We start from the raw sequence: 26,475 nt of genomic DNA on the forward strand, positions 1-26,475 counted from the left end.
TACTCCGTTAACAAAGCAGCGACCGAGACACCTAATCGCGCAGATTTACGATTGCAATCACATAAAGGCGAATCATCACGATTATTATCTGAATCTTGGGGAAACTAAAATGTCCAATCGTGTCGTCGCGACACTTCCACGAGCTAGTTTTGAGAAATGGAATAACAAATTCATAAAATGAGGGACATGAGGAATCAGCCGAGGGACTAAAATTATCTTGACACGAACGAATGCGATGACGTAACGGGAAAGACGGGGAGAGGGAAGGAGGAAGCATCGCAATCGTCGGAAGATGTTATTCATTGGAGTGCAGCGCGTTGCATTTTCTTCGTCCGACTGCACGGCGATGCTCGGCAATGTGCTCCGTACACAGGATCGTAAATCATCGCGTGTTGCATGTTCGATGGACAGAGAGAGTGCGGGGAATACCCTTCTTTATTCTAAACTTCAATCTGCGATTTTTCTCTCTCCGCGGCGTTCCATTTGGATTCTCCCATACCCGCGTGCCACGGTGAATCAATTCTCATTGCGTTCCTCTCGCCCGCAAAAGTCAGACCTTCGTCGGCCGGCACGTCTATCTATTTTTGCGAATCGAATTCATTTATAATACCGGATTTAGGAAAAGACGATAAGATAAATCGCGTTTTCTTCTCCGAAGGATGAAGAAATGTTTAATATCAGTAGTTTCGACGGTCACTTCGGAATTGATCTTGAAGCGGAACGGAGGAGACCTCGTCGCGACGAGAGATAGAGCGCGGCGCGCATCACTGACGTAATCTCGTCGGCTCACCAGACGAGAGAGCGCAATTAAGGAATCCCTCAGATTCCTGGTAGTCTCTGAAAGTCGGTGCAATTAGCGAATCGACAGTCCCCGAGCGCAATTCGCGAGACGCTACGTCACCGTTGCGCATCCCGCGCGGCCACGCCTCGTCCGCGCGCGCTCACGCGAGAAGAAGCGAATAAGTCGTGGTATTGTTTCCCATCGGGAAGAAAAAGAAGAGGGAGGTCATCGGCTTCGATCGAAATTAACGATAAATACGCCCGCTGAAAATAAGCGGCCGAGCGAACTCGGTGCGACGCGATGCGTGGCATCCGCGGACGATCCGTGAACCCGACTCGAGAACAATCGCCAACGACAATTGTGACTCTGTTGACGCGATCTTTATCGCGACAATAACGTCGATACGTGTGACGTAGTTCCAAAGGAAAATCGATCGGGGATAAAGTGAAACATCGTTTTTTTTTTTTTCTTTTTCGTTAACATGAAAATGTAGCAAACAGCATATTTCGAAGGTGCGAGTCGCATCGTCCCGTCTGTATAAAAATCATTTTCTAAAGGGGATCATAATTGCATAGAAAAAAAGAAGAAGGAAGTCCGGTGCGGGCGTTTTATTAATTAATCCTTTATTTACACGCCGATGCCAGTGGCAGGCACGCGTTGTCCGCGATGCATCATTCATCGGCATGAAAGCGTATTTGCGCAGCACGCACGCACGCACGCACGCATTCACGAAAGAAGACAACCTGTGTCGTATCTATTTATGTAAGGGGTGATCACGCCCGAAGGAAAATTACTACCTTTCAGCCGTATCGAGAAGGGAAACTTGAAGGAACGACAGAGTTCCACGTTACGCGCGCTTATGAATACGGCTGTATGAAATATGAAGAGAACAGCGGAGAAATCGCTACTTCGGATAAAATGGAGACGTCGGCGGAATAAGAAAGTAAACTCCGATAGTCGGACTCGCGATAGCCAGTGAGATAAATCATACAATCAAACGAGGATTCAACGTGGAGCGTGCCCCTCGAATTCAGCCGTTTTACCTCGTGAAAAAGTACTTCTCCGCGAGAGAAAGAAAGAACCGTAACGGCGAATGTCAGCTCTCAGAAAGGAGAGCTTAATTATCGGCTCACCCTGTATATAACGAAACGCGCGCTCGTGTGCGCGCAGAGATGCACGCGCGCTCCGTGCAATGCTTAAGTACGAAATAAGTATGGTATGCAAGTGTTGTGTATTGCATCGAGTCGGACCGGGGATGGGGGAGGAAGGAGGGTGGGGAGGAATCGCGGCGCTTTGTAGTCGCCGCGACGTGACACAACTGCCAACTTGGGGGAAAAGGTTCCCGGTATTGTACTGGATGCGAAGAAGGTGGTGTGAGAACGCGCGTATTTTCTGTGTGTGTGTGTGCGCGCGCGCGCGCACGCGGAGGCGCATCATCCTCCCCCCGTTCCTCCCCCTGTTTCTTTGATCGCCCGCACGCAGCCCCCGATGTGAATTTTTTTTTCATCTTTCGCACCACCCAAGACCCGGCGCGGCATCCAGACGGTCAACGACTCTTTTCGGAATTACGCAATTGGCCGAATTTGCCGAATTAACGGACGCGCTCATTCTCTCGGGACGAAAGGCCCAGCGAACTGTATTTTTTTTCCCTGGCGTCGCCTGATGCGGTTCGAGGCACCGACACGTGAGAAAAAATTTTGCGGCAATCAGACGCGACGATGGAATCTCACGAGACAAATATAAAAATCAAAGAAAGAAAAGTATAGCTTGCAGGTTATTTCGGGTATATTAAGTATATAGAAAATTGACGCGTAAAATTATGCGATTGTTTTATGCTGTGCTGAATTAAGATTATATTATACGAAGTACTGACTACCCGTTAATGGATCTTTTAATGAGCGACGATTCGCGACAGAGCGACCAGATGAGCGGTCGAAAGAGCGACGCGGATGACAAAGACGAGCGGAGGTGGAGATAGGACGCGAACCAATTTGAATACAATACCAGCGGATTTAATAGGAACCACCGGAGGTTCGTGGGAGGTTCGCGGATGTCCGAAAGTGCGAGGTGCAAACAAAAGAGACGAGATCGCGACGAGGAGGGAAAGCGAAATAAGGTAGAAACGTACGAAATACGGTGAATAGACGTAGAAAGAAAAAGGGAAGAAAGAGGACCGGGAAAGAAAGAGGAAAGAAAAGAACAAAGGCGAAAAATAAACGTCAAGATAAGGTGGAAGGGAACGGAGGAAGGATGGACGAGGTGGAGGAAAGACCGGGAGAATCCGTATGCAGATTGATGTGATCGCACACGATGCAACGCTGCATGCGGATCGCATACGAAATTCGCATCGCAGCTGGGGCTAAATGAATAAAAAGATCTAGTCGCCAAAAGAGAGAAGAAAAAACTGACAGGGCCACGCTCGAGTCTCTTTTTAGATCGACTAATATCGATATCCGAATCGCGATCGCGTTTTCGCACCTAACCGGTAATCGGTCTACACTTCGTCGCGAAATCCACTTTTGACATTGTAGGCCGCCTTAAAGTGCAAACCCGGCGTAGCGAATTTCAAGTACGCGTTGCACGGCGGCGAGCAGCCTTCCACGGTGTGTGACAATAGCATGAATAATAATGCCGGAGCCCGGAGCAATAATTATGGCCGTTTCGCAGCGCCCGGTTTGATGGTAGATAATCTTAACGCTAACCGACATTGATGAGACCATGTAACTCGTTATCAATCTTAACAGAATTATAACCCGTGAGTTATTTACGAACCTCGTAACGATCGGAGATTTCGCGTCGCGTTATTTCGTCTCGTCACATTCGGGCGGTGGACGATCCGACAAACGGGCTTAAGACTTTCCTCGATAAAATCGCGTAATTAAAGCTAGATAACGGGCGGGCTCGGCACGACGAAGGTCTAATCTTCTCGTATATAACATGAACGTGGTGGAGAGGAATTTCCATTGTTGCTTATTATTAAGAGAATGAGAGGAGGCAATGAAACAGGACGAAGACCTATACTTCACGGCTCATATCCGCTAAGGTGAAGAAGAGGATGACTGGAGAACGACCAGAGATTCCTCACGTAGAACAGAGGCATCTTGTCTTTTCCGATATGGATCTCGTCTCGATCTCGTCTGTCACTGTTACGTATATGTGCCCCGTATATGTATATGTGGGCACATATAACTACGAAATATATAAATACATATACATATTTTGGACACTGCCGATTGACCGATAAGAGAAATAATTTTAGGACTGTTCCGCTCTCAGTTTCTCTTGAAAGAGAAGCATGGCACAGAAGAATTTTTAGCTCGAGAGAACGGAACGTAACTCTAAAATTAAAAAAGACATCGCGTTATTCTGAAAAAGTTCAGTTTATCGATAGATGAATTACTATCGCAATTAAATCGGATTCGATTTAGGCAGACAGACTTTTAACGCGAATTTAATTTGATTCTGAAAAATATAAACCTTGCGTGTGAATATTTTTCTTTTAGAAGGCATACAGTTCACTGGCAAATGGATTATGCTGATTCCGGCGTTTTGCAGTCGCAGCACACGTCGGAAGGGGTAAGACTCTAGAAAGACAATCGAACGTTCAATCGGATTCGATGAAAGAGCCGATTCTCGAGGAAGTTGTAAAATCGAATTACGTAGAAGTCCGATTTACGTCGAAGTCCGTTTGGTGCCACTTGATATGCTCACGACGGTGCCTCCTATAAAGCGTACCGCGTGTCTCTACAGACTATCGCCGTATGCATAAAATGATCGGTAAAAATTCGATGTGACAATTTCGCCATCGAATACACAATTGCATTAGCGAGACAATCGTGGCATTTCGCGAAAAAGATTAGGCTCCTTAAATTTTGATGAACAAATATGGTATCGCGTTAGAGTGTCCCTCCTATTGTGAACGTCTATCGCTCTTTTCTATCTTCCAGTGAGAAGAGAGATATTGTTAGAGACCTCACACTTTGCAGAACAAAGAAATTGCGAGATGTACAAGCGCGATTGGACCCCAACAATGTTGCCGAGGCATCGATGCGAATCTGATCACGGAGTCCCGGCCGTTCCGCCTTTCTTGGAAACTGAAAACGCATACCAGCAAAACACCATTGACACGTTGTTTGTCGCGGGCTAATCCATGCAGTCCGTGTAATACTAGAAGTTCGGCGCTTTGGACTCTCAGGGGCCCCGAACGTGGGGCACGCACGAAAGGGGGTGAGAGCCGGGGGGTTCGTCCCCGGACTAGGAGGTCCTCCCGCGTGATGACCGCGCTAACAACATCTTGAATTACAGTCGACTTTGTTTTAAAAAGCAAATCGGGGGAGGGTGGAGGGGGGGGACAGTGTTGCCGCGCTATTTTGTCGGAGGGTCCAAATTTTTACCGAGCAATCTTGTAGAATTAATGATCCCGGATTCATGCGGCGTCCGATGACTTTGTTTGTGATCAAAGTATACAAAAATAGCAGCTTTGAGAGACGCTCACGTCGGAGGGACTTTCTCTCGCAGATTTAATCGCAAACTTACACGCTTTTGCGAATTACTCCGGCGAGGCTAAGATCTCAATGAAAATAAACGATGCGTACAATCTTCGGGCAATTATTCGATTATCTTCTTTTAGAAATTGCTCGAGATGTAAATAGATATTCCTTTCAAAAATGTCTCTCTCTCTCTCTGAAATAGAACCGAATAGACATAATTCCCGCAGATTTTCTCTTGCTTAATACCCTGTTCAATAGCTCTCGTACATATTTTGCAATATAATAAGATTTTATTTTTTCCGTGGGTCTCTCTGGCTTAGAAAATATATCGTAGACCGAGAATTTCATCTAGCCACGAAAGCAACATGGCACGACCTTGCTGACCCCGCTGAGCCGTGTCTCGCGTGAGACTGCTTTCGGGTGACGATTACCATATTCCGAGCACCCGGTAGCTTGGTGTTTGGGCACGAATAATCCATGTATTTTCAAGCGAAGAGCCGAGTCGCGTGTGCGTGTTCGAGTTTAGCCATGGAGCGCTATCGGCCTGCTCTATCTTAACGACGCCAGATCTGTCGTTCTCCACCCAATCCCGTCTCTTCTCTCCGTCCTCTCCTTCACCCCCGCCTCGACCTGTCGGAGATCTCGTAAGAGAAGTCGGAGGAGAGAAGAGAGAGAGAAAGGAAGCTCGGCGTGAGAGACGGCAAGTACGAGAGACGGGAAGAGAAATACGTCTGCCACCGAAATGATTGATTCGTCGCGGTCTTCTCTATCGAAGGCGAAACTCCGGAAACAACTTTCACGATAGAATTTTTCGATAAAAATCTTCGTGATCGAGCTAAAACGTTAATTGACATTAACTTGGCAGTTAATTAATAATTCCGAGATAATTCGCCGGTTAGCCCTGAACTTCGCTTTAATGTCTTTTAATATTTATTTCTAGTGAAGAAACTTGCTGACATATAAATATAAAAGTGTGAAATTCTCCTCTTCGTGACGACCAGTAAAATTATTCCAGAAAATTATTTTTAATATACCAAGTACTTAAAATATACCAAAGTACTTAAGTTACGCTCGTGTCTGTTTATTTTTTTTTATTTAATTGTTCAAGAGAATCTTCACTCGATCCTCGACGATCGATTAGCACGACAGATCTTTTGGGATCATCTTGAGAGACCATTGAATCGCCGGCGTATACGAGTCCCGATTGTCGAAAGTGCGTCGGCATCGACTATTTCGAGAGCCGTCTCTTTGCCGTCTCGGGCGTTCATTTCTTCCCTCGCATCTTCGAAGCTGTAGAAGAAGAAAAGATTCGGACACGGGGCCCCGGCGCTAAGACTGTAATGTGTCGGCTTAACGTCAACGGAGACAGTCACCTATTCCAACCACTCGGGCCGTGGTTGCGGCTATCTCTGCGTGCGTGCGTGTGTGCACGTGTCACGAATCACGCGCGAGCACGGACGTACGCTCGACTGACGCGCGAGGAATCCGCGCGAAGCGTTGTACGAATGCCATGGAGAATAAAAAAAAATCGGAAACCCGTAGAAATCCTCCGCCGTAAGTATAATCGTCTTGAACTTCCCCTTCTCCTTCGCTCATCGACGATTATTATAAGTATAATAAAAATTTGAGCTACGATGACGAACCTGTCTGACAATGAGGGCATAACGGCCAGGTTTACTCTCGTATGATTTTTTTGTTTCAACAATGATGAAGCTGCGAGGAGGAAGCTGCGACTCGCCTCGTGCGATCAGAAACAGAAGAAAGAAGAGACGGGGAATTAGATTTCCACGGTAGAGAAATCGACAATGGATATCGAGAGGCTCAATGACAATGGCAACTCGATACCTCGTTTACCCGCGGTCCGGCTTTTCAGTCTCAGGACGGAACGACACGGCCGACGCCAGGACGACGACGAGCGTCGCTTTGGCTCCGGGACAGTGGCCGGGGGAGACGACCTTTTGCCTTCGCCTCGCATCGAAAGAAAAACGCTTCATTGCGCCTTGCGCGCATCGACTAGCGATCCGCTGTGTAACGGCGGGTCTTTTTTGTCGGCTCCTCTCGCTTTTGAAAGAATCTGGTGTCTCGCGTCCTATCCGCCACGAGGAAAATTCTCGGGGTATTAAGTATCCATTACGGCCCCACGTTTCCCCCTGCGCGACCCCCCCCCCTCCCCCTCTCTTGCCCCTCTATCATTTTGCTCTTCCTAAAAATATCTCTTTCCTTTCCTCCTTCGAAGGATCGCCGAAGATCTCGTCGTGGAGGAAGCGGAAGCGGGCGTATTCGGGAAACGGCAAATGTTTCTTCCGAGGTGGGGAACAATCGGAGTGTGCTGGTCGTGGGAAGGGACCCGATTGAAATCGGTCGCTGCTCAACAGAGAAGACTTCTCATTTCCGCGAAGCGAACGCCGCTTGCGATCGCTCCCTTTCCCGCAGGCATGCATTCGGGATGCAGGAAGTCCGCCATTAAATCCTTCATACATTAATACGGTCTCGAAGTAAGTAACGTGTCGTACGCAAAATGTACACGGCGATGCAAGAGGAACAAACACAACGTAAATAAAATATAAAACTTGGAGGTTTACCAGAAAAAAATCTCTTGTTACAAAAACACGTCAAATGTCGTTATTTTACAAAAATCTGTGTAGCGTTCACCGTAGCGTTAGCAGTGAAAGCGAAGGGCGGAAATTCGTAATCCGAATAATAAAAGGTTCGCTTTATATGTAAAAACGTAAGACCTACGTACGCATACATCTATTATATTTTGCAATTAATTCATCGCGCTTTCACGCGCTTCATATCTAAGTTTTTAATTTTTCAAGGCGTGCCAGCACAATCATGTGAAATAATGCGCGCATATAATGCTCCAAATCATCTAACGGCTGCAACGAATGCAGTTTCTATTTCTGAAATTCGGCGGCTCGGCAGTTTTCACTTTCTTGCGCGACGGACGTTCAGGACAAGTATAGAAATCCGCGGAGTCGTCCTCGAGGAGGCGCAAGAAAGGGAGACCCACGACTTCCATCCTGCACTCCTCCTTCCCCGGTCTTCCTCCTGCGTGTCAGGGACGTATCCGTGGCAGTGTGTCTGGCTGCTAGTATCTTGATTTCCAGTCGGCGCAATCTCTCCCAAGCTAATCGCGATAAGACCGAGGGAAAGAGGACTCCGGAGAGCGTGCGCCGCGCCACGCCGACGAGGGGAGGGGAGGGGGGACGAAGGGGGGGAGGAGGGACCCGTGGGTGAAAGAGGATTCATTTGCGGCGCGCGCTAATTGGCTCGCGATTTCTCTGCGCGAGCGGACCCTCACCGCCACGGACATTCGTCACGTTTGCCCCCGTCACAGTGGGGCTTTCTGTCTTTCCAGTGCCCCCGCCGCCGTGACGCGGAAACAAGGCGATGCACTGTGCGGTTCCATCGCCGAGCAAATCGCCCGTCCGAATTTACGCGACTTTTTCCTCCATCCGCTCCCGCGTCTCTCCGCGTTATCGCACGCTTAATCTCGTCGCGGTAATGCCGCGCTGCTACCGAGAACATCTTGGGTGGATACGAGGACCATGAATTACCGCATTAATAATCACGCGTCTCTTTCAATTGATTTACAGAGGGAGAATTTCTTCTAATAGACGAGAGACCCTTATGGCGCGGATGAAGAGTCTAATAAGTTACTCGAGGGATTGCGATAAAACGCGAGATGGAAAAGTGGCCCGCCAGTGATTAATCCAGAGATTTGCACGTGTGTCACTTCCTTGCAAATATTTAGTAACTTTAAAAATCAAGGATAGTTTGTTCATCAGCGGCAAAATTCGAAAACAATGGTATGGTATGCGGAGAATCGCGCGCGCGCGCGCGCGCGCGTTTTATCTCGTGAACTCGTTAACTTCGTGAAATTCCTCGGCTAGAAACCGTCGCGACGCGTGTCTCGCCTATTAAGGCCGTCGCCCACACGCTCTCGGTCATCTTCGAGGTTTCCGTCTCGCGGAAGTTGTCCACCAGCGATAACGGCGAGCGATATATCCAGTCGTCGACGCGTCGCGGGGTGAAGCGTCATCTCCGACGAAAAAAAAAGAGAGAAAAAAAAACGGCGACATTCTTTTCGCTCTCGCTCCGAGTCTCCCCCTTCCGTCTCGATCACGTTTATCGCGTCTCCCTTCGTGCCGCGGCACTCGCTTCCGGCGCTTCCGGTGTCACACGCCGTTGAGCACGCTCCATCCCTCCCAGGCGGCCTATGTACGTGTGTAAGGACCGCGTCCGGCAAACCAGAAAGCATCCTAATTGTTGGTACAACACCGGCAGTCCCCCTCCGCGGCGGTGCCTTCATTGTCTCGAGGGAACCGCTCGCGTGTGTGGGTTCGTGTGTTTGCAAGCGGCCACCCGCGGTTGCTTCCGACGGGAGCAACGCTGCAGCGAAGAAAGTACGAAGAAGTCTTTTCTGCATTTGAATTTTTTTCTTTGCGAATATCGATGCCTAGATCCTAGATTTCTAAGATCATCGATCATCGAAATGTGATATACGACCTGTCGAAATGTTGTGTACACCGCCCGATCACGAATGAAACGTGTTTCAATCTCGATCTCGCCGATTACGCGTGGAAAATCGCTCGAAGTAATCTATCCAAATTACGTTACATAATCCTTTCGGATCTATGTATCGGTATATCGTTTAACGAGCGAATATTGTCCACGATGCTCGCGAGGGATATTGAAATTAATTCAAGATGCCCCAATTGCCATCTATGTGTTAAAGAATGAAACTTTCTCCGTTTCAATTAATCGACCAATTAATATCGCTCAAACGAAACAAGTCGTAAAAATCTGTTGCAAAAATCTGCCGAGTGACGATAAGCCTATCAGCAATATATCGACATATCGAGAAACAGATTTGCTTTTATCGTGGCGGCCGTGTTTTAGAAGGCTGTCGCAGCGATTTCGCGGCGCATTGCGGCGTTCGCCGTGCGGCGCGGGCGAGGGATAATAAATTAATGAGTGCTACTCACGTTGTGCAACTTGTAGTAGAGCCCGCAAGCATTGCAGACCGGCTCGCCGGCCTGGTTCCTCCGCCAGAGGGTCGTGGTCGCCGTCTTGCAGTTGGCGCAGCTGGTGCCCGCCCGTCTCGCCGCACTCTGCAGCGACAGTTTTGGAAAAGAGAAGACACAGATATCACACCCGTCACGATGGCGTTTTCGGACGATCGTCGCGCGATCATCCCGGCCAGATTTAACCTTAGCAATATTAAGATACCTTCGATGACTTCGATTATCGCAATATACTTTTGCTCCATATTATGTTTTACGTTTTATTAAGTATTTTTCTTCGATTGACAAGTAAAGAATTATATTGTTTTTTTATATTAACAAGATAAATGGTAAAATGTTAGCGATAGAAAGTATAAAGATTTCATATTGATGATGCTAGGGTTAGATCTGTTTATATATCAATGAAATTTCGTAGAATCAAGAGTTCTTTAATTTTTTTATTAGCAGATATTATTTGCGAAAAAATGACGAGGAAATATTATCATGAAATTAAATATTCTGTATAAACGCAGCAGATACGTTAAATTTACGTTTTATTTTCCGTCTTATTAATTGTCAAAAGGGAACAAATCTCATTGTTACATCAGCTCTTATAAATGCACACCAAAAACGACAGATAGATATCACATGTTACACGCATATGCATATAAATCTGAAGTACCGTTTTAAACTGCTTCTCGAACAAATTGCTTCGAGAAACACGCGGTGCATGGAAATCGCGATCAGACTCGCACCATACGAGAAAGGATTATAAGACACGCGGTGGAATGAAATACTTTCTTCAGGATATACTCGAATCTCCGTCTACTCCCACGCCAGAAGCGCATTCGATCTGTCGGCTTATGCGCGGAATCAAAAAGCCACAAGCTTGACGCGGGTTAGCGTGACACATCAACCCCTCAAAATCCCTCCCTGGCTGTCTGCTTGCCTGCCTGGCCTGGCCTGGCCTGGCCTGGCCTGGCCTGGTTGTCGGTCCGTCGGTCGGATCGACATATCCTATGTGAAAAAGAGAGGAGAATCGATAGCGAGGAGCGAGAAGCGAGAAGCTTATCGTAAGAAAGCGGCCACCTCCCATTCTCGGGGAGTGGGAAATTCGAAAACTCCGGCCCCGCGTACACCTGTACACCCTCGTCGACGTATATGCGAGTGGCAAACACTTAACGAAAAGGAACGGGGATCCGTTTTATCCCTCGGGGACTAACCGCGGCTTATTTCCCCGCATCTCCCGAACCGGCGCGAGAGACACACTCTTGTAGAGAGCGGTGGAGAGGGAACGGGAGCAGGTATCCCGCCGCCGCTGTTGGATCCGTATTATAATGCCCTCGTCTCCGATCCCTCTCCGATATACCAGTATCCACCTTTCACTCCTACCCTCGTCCCTCTCTCTCTCTCTGATTCTTCCTGTTGAACCACTTAACCGTTAATGGATGATACTGTTACGAAAACAGTGTGCGCCGCAGGTAAATTTTAGGCGCATCGCGCAATGGATGAGGTAAATTGATGAACGATATTATTTAACTCTTTTCTGATTACCCGCTTCGAATTATATCTTCCAGGCATTCAACCTAATGAGCTGCGTTTCTCAAGAATTTCCCCATCTCCCCGTCGTTTGAAATTATTAGTTAATTTTATTAAAATATATCTTATCGCGCCCTTGAACTTACATGTATCGTTTGTAATTCTGAATTGATAGTCTCGTATTCGTGTACGAATAAATATATTTTATTTACACGTTACGTCATGTTGCTTAAAATTTAGCGCATGCAACTGATAAGACGACTACTTAACAAAATCGTTCACTGTGCCAAGATAATGGCGATGACGACGCGCATAAGATGTTTCTTTTACGAAAGGCGCCCACCTTTGACCCTCCACTTTCGCCCCTTGTTCATCCCTACTCACAAACCACTTAACCCCCCCAAGATGACACTGCACTCGGAAAGGCAGGGCACCATCGAGCGAAACTATACCTGCGTCATTGTGTCGGCGAAAACACAAAATACAGGGGAACCTCCCGCCTGCCGACTCGTATAATAGCGAGCTTATTGAAATTTCTTTGAGTGAGAGGGATAGCACGCGTGTCCCCTGTACAGGACACATAAAACTACCCTCCTTTGATCCTCCCATACGTTGCGTCACACACAATGAAACTTTGAGACAGTACCAAACCAGAGTGTCTCCGATTTTTCTCAAAACGTTTTTTTTTTTTTTTTTCAGATCCCCCTCTTTCAATCGCAGTCGCGCGTTCCATTCGACATTCGGGGACAAATTTGCGGATCAGTACGTGATCGAGTGCTCGCAGTTTCCGGGCTGGCGATTATTGCGTGCCCGATTTTATTGTAGCGAGTAAAAAAGTTTCAAAGATCGAAAGATACAAGCGGCAACTGTCAAATGTTACTACATCGCCAGAGAAATACCATTATCTTTCGCGAAGATCATTAAATTACTGTGAGACATTAACATTTTTTATTTGCCCACTTTTGACGCGCGATGAATTTACATTACCCCGGTAAAATCTATTGCTCTTCGATCCATTTTTGTCTCGACGTCCATTCGCGAGAACGGACCCTTGTTTACCTCGAGAACGAGGCGCAGGGGTCGGAAGGCACGGGAGGAAGGTTCGGGGGAGGAACGAGAGAGAAGGTAGGTACGGTGCGGTGTGTAATCATGTCTTATCTGGCGGATCTTATCAACCCTTGCGCGTAGCAAAAGGGGCCCGCGGGGTGCGCTCGTTGCGGGGAAAACCCTCCGCTCTGGAATCAATACGCGGAGAGCCACCTCATCAATATAGCCGCGTCGTTATCTGCTCTAGATCTTTGACACCCTCGCCCCTTCGGGCGAGAGAGGAAGAGAGGGAGAGAAGGGGGTTGGGACACTCCGAAAATCGCCGGCCAGCACCTACCGGCCATCACGTCGCGCGGCTAATGGTTATTAAACGAGAACGCGGGACGAGTTTCCAGATGAGCGGGTTCCGACTGTCCGGGGGATCATTAGCAAATGGAGAATAATTTCGACGACGGTGGAACATGGAATATGACGGTGCGCGCGAGTGCACGGAACGCGGCCTTCGCGAACTCTCCCTTTCTCTCGAGTGAAATCATCAAAAGCGATAGCACTTGCTCGCAAATATATACGAACAGCTTCGGTGTTCAATTTAATCTATCTCTTAACGTCTCAACTTAAGGCGCATACTCGACTCGTTGTTTGTAAGGTAAAAGTCCATCGTTTGTTACCGCACGGAAGAATTATCTCATCTGGTAAGCGATCTTGAAAAATATCGCTGGCTCGGTCGCCCGACGTCGACGAGCATCCGAATGTTCCTTCGTGCGAGAACGACTGACTTGCCAGGCGGGGCACGGTCGTGTACGCATTGCTGGGCGATTAGATTCCTGAAAGTATTCGTTCTCCACGGTAAGTCCTGTCCCTGTCCGCAGGACAAGAGTCTCTCTCTCTCTCTCTCTCTCTTTCTCTCTCTCTCTCTCTCTCTCTCTCCCCGTCTCTCTCACGATACTCGCCGGCGGTAACGTCGACGTCGATCTCGAACCGGAGCTCGCGAGCGACTTGCGCCTATATCCATGGCGAATTTATTTAACTTTGCGAACGTATTCCGCGAAGGACGAGCTCCCGGTAATTGCCCCCCGCGCGCGTATCGGGAACTCGCGCGGGCGCGGACAATACTTTACCGTCCACTGCCGGGTGTGTTTGGAACCGGTTGCCTCCAGAAGGCAGAGCTCCGGACACTGACGGATATGACATTTCTGAAGTTCGCGGCGATCTACGTTTCTCTCGTCCCTTTATTTCTATTTTATCTTTCCTTCTCTTGCTTTCTTTTTCCCGTGGTCGCTACCCTTGCCTTCCCCCTCCCTCCCCCTACACGCTCCTCGTTTCTTCCTCGGATCCGCAGTCGTCAGTCTCTTTCTCTTTCTCGCTCCTCCTTTTACATCTTTCTTTTCCTTCTTTCTTCTCTCGACCTCGCGTTTCCCTCGTTCGTTTTGTTTCACCCCCTCGTTGCCACCCCAACGGCGTACGTCGACTCGCCTCAACAACGTCTCGAAGAGGAGGAGGAAGAGAAAGAGGAGATGGAGGAGAGGAAATCTCTGTCTTTCTCTGTCTCTTGACGAATCGATACTTTTATTTGCAAGTCTTCACGTCTCCTTTGAGCAAACGAATGAGCAAGACGATGGAGGAACGCGTCATTCTCGAAATTGAAAACTGGATTATCGATTTCGACGTTCGGTCTGACGGTTGATTTAAAACGATCAAACTCATATTCGTAGTTACTCGCACACATATCACCTACAGCCCATATCACATATAATATATATCATGTTCAATAGCTTTACAAATTTTTTAATAAATATACATTTCTCAGTACCACAATAAATATATGAATAAATATATAAATTTTTATTGAAATTGCAGTCATTTAATGAAACTCATTTGCAACCATATGTTGAGAAACATCGGACAAACATTTCTAGTAGAAATACAGAAAACATGACGGCAAAATTATTTCAGAGACATCTTAAAATCCTAAAATCTAAAGACGAGTAAAATATTCATATCTTTGAGATTTTCCAGATGCGAGAGTTGTCATTTTTTAATAGAACCTTAAAGATATTTAAAAGAAAGAAACAGATATGTTTGTTTTTTAAACATGCACATTGTCTGGATAACATTTCTGAGGAAAATAAAAAAGCGACGGTACGATGAGAAGAAGCGACAGAAATGTTGTTGCGTATCGCGATAATCCTTAATGCGCTAATCCTGTAAGAAAATGAAAACGAGACGAAAAAGGAAGTCGCTCGGAGAACGTAGCTACCGATATCGATACCAACACGATTGCGCGAGATCACGGGATCACGTCTGCTGGTCAGATCATTACACATTATTAATTAGCACGATGTACTGATTAATGATCTGACTCTCGATAATCCTAATAATACTGTATGTAATGCTTGCACTTCTCTCGAGAGAATGAAGCCACCCGAAGAGGAAAGAATTCCAGCCGATATTTCAATCAAACGCGATAACTCCTCTTGATGTTTTAATGTTTAGACTTTGCATAAAGACTTTGCATAAATATTAAATTCCAGCGTTTAATTAATTTCACGCTATTGCATCGTGATAATCCGTGATGACCAGTGTCTCCTGAATTTTTGTATATCAATAATCGGATACATAAAGTTCTGGAATGAGGAAAAGAAATGTCGGTCAAATGCCTTGACATTAATGTAATCGTTTTCTCGAGATATCCGCAAAATAAATAATAATCAGATTAGCCGTTATGATTAATGATATTTTTTTGACGATATCTCCGTCACTCGCGCGCTCGATGCCTTTGCCGAGAAGTCGATCTTCATTCGAGACGAGGTGATCGACGCGCCGTGTTCATTCGATGTTCCGATAATAATTACTCACTGCCTCAATGTCCCGTGTCATGACCCATCGATAACGCGCTGACAATTAATTTTGAAAAATCGCCTCTGCCGACCGGTACCGGTTTCATCGCGTGAATCGCCGTAGTCCTTTTGTATTTCGATTGGGAAGTTACACGATCCCGGAGAAGGGATTTCTCATCACATTCGGAAGATTCCAGACGAACAGTTTAATTTGGAATCAGTCGATAATTAAGGTTTAATATCGATCGCTTGAAAAGCAATTATTAATGAGATATCCGCTTTCGTGAGATGTATCTTGAAATCGAGTTGATGGAGTCGATCTCGACGAGCTTCCGTCTCGAAAGAGGGAATGTCAAAGATCTGGATTCAGGGATCAGCGGTGAAATGCGGCTGACACTTTTCCGCGCTCGCGGGTCCGCATTGCGCGCGCGAAAGAGAGACTATCGTTTTACGAGCGTGTAGCCTCGATAACGATCTCCGTGTATCCTTGACTAAATCGTGACTAGAAGCGGCAGGGAGCGGGCGGACAGAGCGAGCCGATACACGCTCGGCTACAAACATTGTTCTCCGGCATCGGGATACAAATTGCTCGTACGGCGTAGTAGCAGCGACGTAGTAGCAGCGATTACCAATGATAGGGTGGAATAAGTAATAGGAAGCGGAGGGTGGCGGATACGGAGAGATGGAGAGAGAGAGAGGATCAGAAGAGAGGACAGCGAGCTAATTCCGCCTCGGTCGCGTTTCTTCTTTTCCCGTTCTCTTTTTCTCCTGTCGAAATCGCGAGACGCAATTCCTCTCGACGTTGTTACTCGTTTTTACTATTAATATTCGAAAGCAGACATGCCGGATTCCGCTTCGCGATGTTCGCGCGTGAACGATCTCGCATATTTGGATGCGAAGAAACGGCACTCTGTTATGCGCGTTCGCGCGCGACCGCGACCGATTTTGTCGACCACGTGGAACCGGCCAGCGAGGTTACGGCGAATTGCAGCGTGATCTCTCTCTCTCTCTCCCCCCCTTCTCTTGGTCTCTCTCTCTCTCTCTCTCTCTCTCTCTCTCTCTCTCTCTCAGTCTCTCGACAGCAGTTTTCGAACACACGTGGGTCGACGTGGCGAACGCTGGAAGGAGAACACCGTCTCGGTGGCAATCGCGGCGATCTTTCTCTCTCTCTCTCTCTCTCTCAGGGAAGCGCACACCCCGAGGCAGAGTGTGTAATACGAATAAATACGCGGCACGTCGCGCAGTGTATACTCGCTACTCGCTCGCGCGTTCACAGCAGCAGCGGCTGTATGCAACGGTGCGCGCGGCAGGCGCATAATATAATGCACCGACGGTACTGCGCGGCGTGCGCGCTTGTGACTGTGACAAGTAGTGGTACCACATTCCTAACACTAGCTCGCGTTCCGGTTGCTCTTGGTGCACAGCAGCGTGCATACACAAGCCCTTTTCCCCCTTTTCCTTACCTCCGCCGGCCATCGCTACCCTTTCCCTTTACTTGTTTTTACCCCTGTTCTTCCTCCGTTCTCTCTCTCTCTCTCTCTCTCTCTCTCTCTCTCTCTCTCTTTCTCTGTTTATCTTTTTTTTAATATCTATCTCTCCATACATCGCGATCTAGGGTGAGGTACGAACAATGCTCGGATCCGTGCAAAAAGTGCATCGGGGATAGTGGTGCCTTGAAGTTTCACCGGTCATTCGCAGGAATTACTTAACGATGATAAATGAAGCATGGAGAAACGTTACGTTGTGTGTACGGATTACACAAGTCACACTTGTGATAAAACTATTATTACTATAAGCCATACAATGGTTCTGGCTAATAGGATACGGCTGCTCCAGTTTCAAGAGGGATCGATATACATATTTCTCCACGACTCTCCGCAACTAAGCCTATTAACTTCCTCAACAACATTCTCAATCTTCCGCTATTCATGTGAATGAATTCTCCGGACTTCGCAAATCCAATCGGGCACGTGTGTCAGAGTTACAATCCCTCTCGCTGCGTAGAAACGCATTTTTCAAAACGCGCGACACGTCGCTCGCGAGATATGTCGCGCGTTCGCGCGTGTCGATCCGCGATCTCGAAAAGAATCCATTTTTGCACGGCAATTTTTTGCCGCGAAATTCACACACCTCACGCTTTGTCGGGGGAACCGCCGAGGATAACGGCTCTAATAATGAGAAATGTAATGCCAATGTGGAAAGTAAGGTCGCACTCGTACGCATTCTCTCGCATTAAACGCGTTAAACGATTGCGCATCTTCTCGCCTCTCCGACGCGTGTATCCGATGTCTCTCCAATTTTTCTCCACCCGCGATTACATATTCCGCGCGAAATCATCCGTTTTATCGAAGTCTCAAGGATACCCCGAGTGCAACGTATATTACAACGTTCCGAGAATCGTGGAAAGTAAGGCCGTATATACGGCTCCGTGCATGTCGTGTGCATACATTAAGTCCGTCTAATTCCACTTTATCGCGCGCGAGCGGCAACGCCACTCGCGTAATTACCTAATTACTCACCGGATTATCAGTCGAATAATAGAATTGTCCTAATTGCATTTATTCCACATAATCATATATTTTATGATTTCACAAACGTTTCGATGAATGCGCGTAAAAGGATTTCATGACATAAAGAATTTTAAAGAAAGATTGATCCTGCTGCTCACATGGACTAATCACATTTTTTTCAAATAAATTATTGTTATTATTATCAACTTCCGTTCGGAATATACGATTTCGGCGATACTCGTCATCTGCTAAAATATTCGAGTAATATCAACGAATCACTAGGCGTCGCGGGGGGGAAACAACGTGGGGTCACGCGTGTTCGGCGTGTCCCACGCCAGTGGGCTGGGAGGCTGCTGCACGCGTTTCTACGAAGTGCATCGCGCGGCTCGATCTCGCTACGTATCGATACAGCAACGGAGGCGGAGGGAGGCGAGGGAAGATGGAAGGGAGAGAGGAAGGAAAGACGAGAGAACGAGAGAGCCTAGCCATTACCGCCGCGCCGCTACTACGAAGTATGGTAGCCAATCTATATGATAAACAGCCTGTGTTAGGTGTACACGCGTGCAACATAGTGTATATACGTGCAGATACGTGGTCGGCAGCCCGGCTAATAAGCACCCTGGCACGAATAATGCACGCCCGTGTCACTCGCGATCGTCTCGGGGAACGTCTCCCGGGTCACCGTGTCGCGATAAGATGACACGTTCAAAATCATCTCCCGGGGGAGAGACGGCACACCTTGCGTCCACCGCGTCCACCGATTCGATTTGTATCGGGAGAGCGGGGACGTCCAAAGGGGGAAAAAAGATATATATATATATAAATCGAGTGCTCGTCATCGCGGATTTTGTGCGACGTGCAACGTCGTTTACATTCGCGACGGGCCTCGATGGTATTCATCGAGGAAAAACACATATAAATACATTATAATTGGTTTGGCTATTATGCACTTAAGTAGAGTTGTCCCGACAGATATAATTACGCCGCCCCGAGCCATAAAATAAACGACTCACCAATGTCGCCGTCGATAAAAATTACGTTTGACATATAACGTTTACCGTAGCGAGCGTTAATATTTAATCTAGAAAATATCACGGCTCCGCGCGCGTGACGCAACGCGCCGGAGCGTTTTCAATTTTTGCTATTAATCTCATTACGACCCAGCGCGCGCCGTAATGGATCACGTTATTCTCCTCGTGCACCTGAAACCTTTTCTCTTTTCGTTAAACCGGGCTCGCGAGTTATATAGATCTTCGTCGCGGTTCATATGCATTATAAATCACAAGACACGACGACTGCGTCGGTGGGTCTCAGATTTCTATCGCGGGGGGGGGGGGTATTATCGCATCGCGGCGATATTATTATCGTTACGATTATCGCGATAAAGCGCGGGCGGGCGTCCCGCCGTCGCTTTATTTAACGGCGCAGAAATATCTACGCGCCCGCTCGCTCGCTCGCTCGCTCGCTCGCTCGCTCGCCCGTTGCTATTCCGGAGAAGCTGAAATGAGACATTGAACAGACCTTGGTCGGGTAACCAACCTTTCACTCATCTTCTATCCACATAGAGAACGCGCCGCGGAGATCGACGAGGCAAACAATTTTCACCGTGCACACGCCATGACTTAGCGACCACGCCATTCCGTCGATTGACTCTGCCTTTCTAATAGCGCCGCTGGCCGGCCGACGAGCAGCCCGAAGAACGGCGGCTCAAATTGTTCGCAAATATAATGGCCGCCGCCTGGCACACGGATAGATTTTACAATATCGCGCCGGTTACGTCACGCGGGATAATTCGCCCGCTCGCGTTCCGCTCGTGCGGCGGATTAACGCCTTCGAAATCGAACACGCAATCGCTGTACTAATTAAGATCATTAATGTGCCACGCGATAAAATGTGCACGTATCATAAATGCGATAGGCAAGCATCGCGTTTATCCTCGCCGAGAAGTTAGACCGATAAAAATAAACTCGCGGCAGCATCGACGTTTTTATATCGCATCGCTTAGCTTCGAATGCGATATAAAATTTTTTTCCTTCGCTTATCTTTCCTTAAATGACAACTGAGTAATCGATTAGTAACAGATCTCCTTGCGTTCTATTAATCTCTCTCTCTCTCTCTCTCTCTCTCTCTCTCTCTCTCTCTCTCTCTCTCTTTCTCTCTCTCCAATTATCTTCATTATATTGATGCGCTAAAATGTTAATGAAAAATGGAATTTAAAAAAAAAACAATCAGTTAACATACTTGTAGAAATGTTATTAATGTTTAATGTTATGTTATAATTACAGAATCGAACGAAAATTCAGAAAAAATATATTGTACTAATTTATTCTTTTTATTCGCACATTCGCAATTTTTCCTCATATAATTTACTTTTTTAATAAATTCATTATCAAAGTTAATTATACGTATATATCTGCTCAAATTTCAATATTTTATTTATATGTATAAATATAAATATTTGAATTAATTTTAATTTGACGACATTTAATATTATTGAAAAGATATGTATGTAATTTATAATGGATGAACTTCAAGTTGGAGAGTTTGATATATTTAGTCCCGTTAATCTCAAAGAATAATCGCGTAAAAATACATCGAGTGGAGATCATGGAAATGGCTGTGAAGGAGGCAGATGATTTCAGGATACGAAGTCGAGCAAGTGTGATCTCGCGGTATGTCGCGTACACCCACACGTTGAGATACATTCTTATATGCTCTCAAGTAAAGGCCCTTGCACACCGTAAGACGTGACATTTGATCACTTGAAAACTTGAAGTCTGAATGAAGATAATTGAGAAACCTTTATATGTAACATAATTACTAAAATGCGTCGAGAAATCATTAAGTTTTTTAATAGAAATAGTTTTTCATTTTTCAAATTTTTTACTTCACAGTCACTCAAAATGCCATGCCATCGAATCAAAACGAGCTAGATCAGAAATGGATGAGATAATAAATTACAGTGTACACTCGACCGAGTCAAGAATAACATAACTCGTAATATCTTTATTTAATAAGAAAATACATGGGGTGCATTCGGCACGTGATCCGCGTTATATAATACTTGTTGCACAATGTGCCGTTTCAACAAAACGCAGTGTGCATGAGCTTTAACGATCTTCCTCGTGCGTGCTCGCACTGCCAGTTCAGGCCGAACACGAGGCCGGGGGGTGGAGGGGAGCCTCCGCGCGCTCGCGGTGAATTTATTTAAATTGCGAGCAATGTTCCACCGTGTTCAGCAGCTTCTTCTGCCCCGGCACAATCGAAATCGAGCAAAACGAGCCGACTCGAAGTCGATGGCGTGTAGCGGGTCGCTGGTTTATAAGGCGGGGAGAAAAGCCGAACGGTGGATCGCCTCGTGGGACGACAGGCACCGAAACCACCTCCGTAGCGTGTGTCTTTCTCTTTTGCGTCTCTTTTCTCTCCTCTCTCTTTCTTTTTTTTTCCTTCTTCCTTTCTCTCTCTTTATTTCGCCCGCCTCTTCACCTCTCCTTCGCTTCGCGCTCCGTCTGCTTAAACGAACCACCCCCGTGAGAACCGCTCGTCGCCGATGACGACAGGCTTCGGTCGGTTGAGATCGCAACAACAGAGACAATGGACCGGCTGAGAGTTGATTGATAATATGTCAGAGAGATACGTGCCTTGGTAAAGTGGCGCGAAAGTGTTTCATTGTAGCCGTTCGGGATCGCCAGGTTTCTCCTCGGGCTCGCATACAACGATCGCATTGCAACGCTCGAAATTCTATTCTTAAAAATTTCCAACCGTCGCTGTTGCACACATTCATTTATCGCCCTCACTACCGCCCCCCCTTTCACTTTGCGATCGTAGAAATTAAAAGAGGATTGAAAAGCCGTAAGAAACGTCCTTACGGAAATCCAACCGATTTAATTACTTATTTTGAGTATTGAAAACACCATTGTCCAGTGCTTTTAATAGTCGCAAAATGAATAATCAATCATCATCCTTTCAGGTATTAAATTTCTATAAGGGTGGAAAAGGACGAAAGCGCCTATTTAATAGTCGTTGCGCCGCGAGCACGAGAAACGTGATCATCGTCTCGCGAAAATGAGCGATTGCCTTTTGCCTTCGCAGGATCGTTGCCCGACCATCCGTCGCCCATTCATTCGCGGCGCGGATCGAGAGCGGTAATAGGGATTTTTGCAAATAAGTCTATATACGCCCGGGCGATATCATTAAATAGATACCCGGCAGCTATCGAGCCGGTTTCCGGCTCACGACGCGTGCGCACCGTGTAATTGCGGCAATCCGGAATGGCATCCAGTGCCCGGCGCTGTAACTGGCACTATCTCTCCCGGCGCTGCTTAACTTCTTCTCAAATCGAACCGTCGCGTTACCTAATTGCGCTAATTTATTATCCGGACCGGCTCAAAAAGACTCGATCGGGCGCGACACGCGAAATGTGAAACGCAAAAACAAATCCCCTCTCCCCCCCCCCCCCCCCGCCCATCATTTTCATGCTTTGTCCGTGTACGATGTAATTATGTACCGGACCCGCGAGGAATACGCGAATGAATCATTTAATTAAGAACACGTCAGTCCCCATCATGACCGTCAGCGGACTGACTTTTTTCACGAATTATATGGCAGAATGAAAGGGGAACGTACCGATCTCTGAGAGTCGAGGCGCGTATAACGGTTCGTGGCGAGAACGACAAAATAAAGGAGCGTGTAATTAGCTGACAGCACGTGGAAGTCTCGGTTTAGAATCATCCGAGTGTACGTTAATCGCAAGGCAATGGCTTCCTTTTAAATGAAGATCACAATTTTCAGAGTGCTTTGGAGGACAAACCAAACGTTGAAAACAAATTCCGAAACGGAGAAGCTGTTCGCGCTTCCAAATTTCGGTTTGGGAATTGTGGTATTTTTTTTTTTTTTTTTTTTTTTACAGATATTTCGTAAGTGGAAAGGACGAGTAAAATTACCTCATTCGAGGGATATCTAGTTCGGTAGAATCGGTAGAATCAAGTCCATTTCGACATTTTGTTGTTAGAGTTTCCCGAGCAGAACCGGGATTCTATCAAAACTTTTCCGCGTGCCGCTCGAAGCGGAACGTGGCTGGTGAGAGAAGGAGAGAAAGAGAGACGGAGAAGGATGAAGCTAGGAGTAAAAAGACAGAGAGACAGAAGAGAGAAAGGGGAGAGAGGAAACGAGAGGAAGGAGCGAGAGGGTGGAGAGAATGCATTCGCATACGAAATAAAGTGGCGTATTTACACGGTGAGATCGCAGTATACATACGTACGGCCGACTGTAAATTACACCGTAAATCGTAGGGTGTTATTTGACCGGAGAGGAAAGGAGGATCGCGCGCGATGCCGGACGAGGACGAAGGATGAGAGCCGGGCAGCGAGGGAGAAGGAGGGAGAAGGCGGGAGGGAAGATACAACGACGGCCAAGTTTATGGAGCGCGAGATGATTTACGGGACGATAGTTGAAAACAAGTCTCACGGATCAAAAGACGTGTAAATTGCCCGGTTATGCACCACGAACATCTTACGTCCGCGCGCTGCAGACAATGGGTTAATAACACGTGGCCGCGTTAATTATGCATTCAAATACGTATTAGAGAGAGAGAGAAAGAGAGAGAGAGAGAGAGAGAGAGAGAGAGAGAGAGAGAGAGAGAGAGAGAGAGGGAGCGCCGCCGTAGGCAGATTTCAATTTGTTTGCCCTGCGAAATTAAGTCGTTCGTCATGGCCTTCATCGGCGGACGTTATAAAAAATCGTACCGCTCATTATCCGGGAAAGTGGCAGATCGGCGGGGATACGAGACGCATTTATTTTACGCCCGTGCGCGTTTTCTCGCGTCGCTCGACGTGTTTCATTGTCATTTTTACAGAGATGACAAGACTCCGCGCGTCCGAAGCCGTTCGGCCCTCTAAACAAACATAAAGCTGCTGGACGCTCGTTAATTATTGCGGTAGCAGGAAGCGCCTCGTACGATCGAGCGAATCGTTACAATGCGCAGTGACACGAGAATGCATTCGTACGTATCGGCACGCCGGCGATCAACCTGTTCACGTGGTGCGAAGGGGACCGCGTAATTATCTCTCTTTTTTTTTTTTTTCTCGCTTCTGATGTTCCACATCGTGCGGCGAGCATCGACAGGGAAACGTCGTGGAAAAACCGTGGAAAATTATTTCTCAATTAATTCGACGAATGCGAAGTTTAGAAAGGATGCGATTTGTAAAAAATTAAAAAAGCGATGTCGGTTTTTTTTTATGGTATTTTCCCACGCTATCTCGCAACAATTCATCACGATTGTACAGCGGTGATAATTAGCTGCAGCATTAGGAATTCGATGATTCACATTGGGGTTTTTTTTTTTTCTCTTACGTTCTTCCTCTTATATTCATTACGCGGATGCAAATATATAATTGCGGCGATGAGCGCCGAGATCGAGATTAATGACGATGAAAATCGGGGGTTGTTTGCGGATGATAATGCAATTAGTCCCGCGTCGGTCGGAACAACGCGCGGCCGGTTTCTTCGGAATCGTTTATTCCGCTCCTTTGGCCTCCTCCGCCTCGCGCTTCTCTCTCCAACGGCAACGGCAACGACCGCGTGGGCAGTGACTTACGAGGTGAGCCCCGGGGCGCGCTCCAGAAGAAGGCGTGCAAGAGAAAAAAAGGGCGCAGCTACTCCGCGCTCCTTGTTTCAATGGGACATAAATAAAAATTGTCTCCTTCGCTACCGAAAGCTGCTGCCGTTGTTGCTGCCGCTGCCGCTGCTGTTGCTGCCGCGCTCTTTATTCGTTTCTTCGACACTTTATGCTTTATCGAAAAAAACACGCGAAGTCACGCGCGGCGCGATAAAGCGCGTACGAGCAACGGAAACGACGACGTGGCCGTGCAAAAATGATTTAATGTAATTGCGAGCGAGTCGCCGCGAGGGATAGAACGTCATCTAACGCAAGTGTGTCGTGGACTCGATGGAGGTGAAACGCGCCAAGGACCGGGGGGGGGGGGGGAAGCTACAGAAATTCGAGGCGCTCCCGCGGTACCAATTTCGAAATAGAATTCCAGAGGGGTGAATTATGTTGTCCGGGCACCCGAGGCGAGCGGGCCACCCCTTGTACGCGTTCGTATGCGTGGTGCTCTGTGTTGTGTTCTCGTGGCCACGATTGAGCCCTCGATTCTCGATTTATGACTTTGCCTAACTGCTCGCGGCCACTGTCGTGGTTTCTGCTACGCCGTGCTTCAAGTTCTACCGAACTTCGGTAGAACTTCGTCAACGCTCGAATCTCTTAAATTTTTTTTCTTATTCGCGATACGTTACGATTATCGGGAAATCGGACATGTACGAGCAAGGAGATAATCGTCGATTAACGAAATTGTGATGGGAAATTAATCGAAGTATTACTTAACGCTTCTGTATCACTGCTCAATCATCAGATGAATATCTTTTGCCGGTAATAACTCAAAATTAGCTTTACGTGTCATTGAGAAATCCGAGAGATTGAACGAATCTCTCGCGATTAAATGAAAATACAAGATGCATCTGCGTCTCTCGATTATAAAGAATTAATGCGGCATTGTACGAGAGATTTATCTCGCGGCTGATTCTAGCCAGCGATCGCGTGGCGACTTCATTTTCCGTGCCTCATCATTCGTCGTCGTCGTCGTCGTCGTCGTCGTCGTCGTCGTCGTCGTCGTCGTCGTCGTCGTCATCATCGTCGTCGTTCGCAGATATTTATACGCGCGCGATTCCGCGTGTACACGACTTGCCACAAGGATAGGCATCTATAATTCAAGGCGTTACAAGCAAACGATTCTAGAATGGCGTAAATCACGACGCGTTTGAATCCTTCTCGACGCGGTGAAGTCCGAAGTTGTTTCACCTCTCCTCCGCTCACACGGTGAAGTGACGGCGGCATGAGTAAATCGCATTGTCTTCGTTAATCGATCTTCGAGGAATTGCTTTTGCATAAATCCCCGTGTCAACATCTTGAAGAAGGAGTCTCGTCTTAATGCACATCCCAGCGCTATTAAGTTTCGAGATATTGGCAAAAATAAATCTTATCCACTTATTATTAAATTTATTATTTTAAATTAAAATGTATTAATTAAATTCCACATTACTGTCACTGATAAAGTATGTAAATACAAATAAATACAAATTTTACTGGTTGAAATCCGGTGTTTTCTTCGCTGAAAATATTTTCGACGCGAGCACAAGGTGCACCTCCGTCATAATGTCACGACTACTCTCGGCGCACCCAACGTGTGCCGTTAAATTATAGTTGTT

General features: G+C 47.0%; 1 protein-coding gene across 2 annotated transcripts in view; it reads right to left on the reverse strand.

The window, feature by feature from the left end:
- Positions 1 to 26,475, reverse strand: part of LOC105428393 (uncharacterized) — a 151,845-nt gene that overhangs the window by 6,552 nt on the left and 118,818 nt on the right. For both annotated transcript variants that reach the window (XM_089073225.1, XM_089073224.1), the window contains one exon: positions 10,263 to 10,388. In XM_089073225.1, coding sequence (XP_088929351.1) covers positions 10,263 to 10,388 — 126 coding nt within the window. The remainder of the gene's footprint in view (positions 1 to 10,262; positions 10,389 to 26,475) is intronic.

This window comes from Pogonomyrmex barbatus, unplaced genomic scaffold, assembly GCF_055798465.1.
Source record: "Pogonomyrmex barbatus isolate J1 unplaced genomic scaffold, ASM5579846v1 scaffold14, whole genome shotgun sequence".
NCBI classification, from domain to species: Eukaryota; Metazoa; Arthropoda; class Insecta; order Hymenoptera; family Formicidae; genus Pogonomyrmex; species Pogonomyrmex barbatus.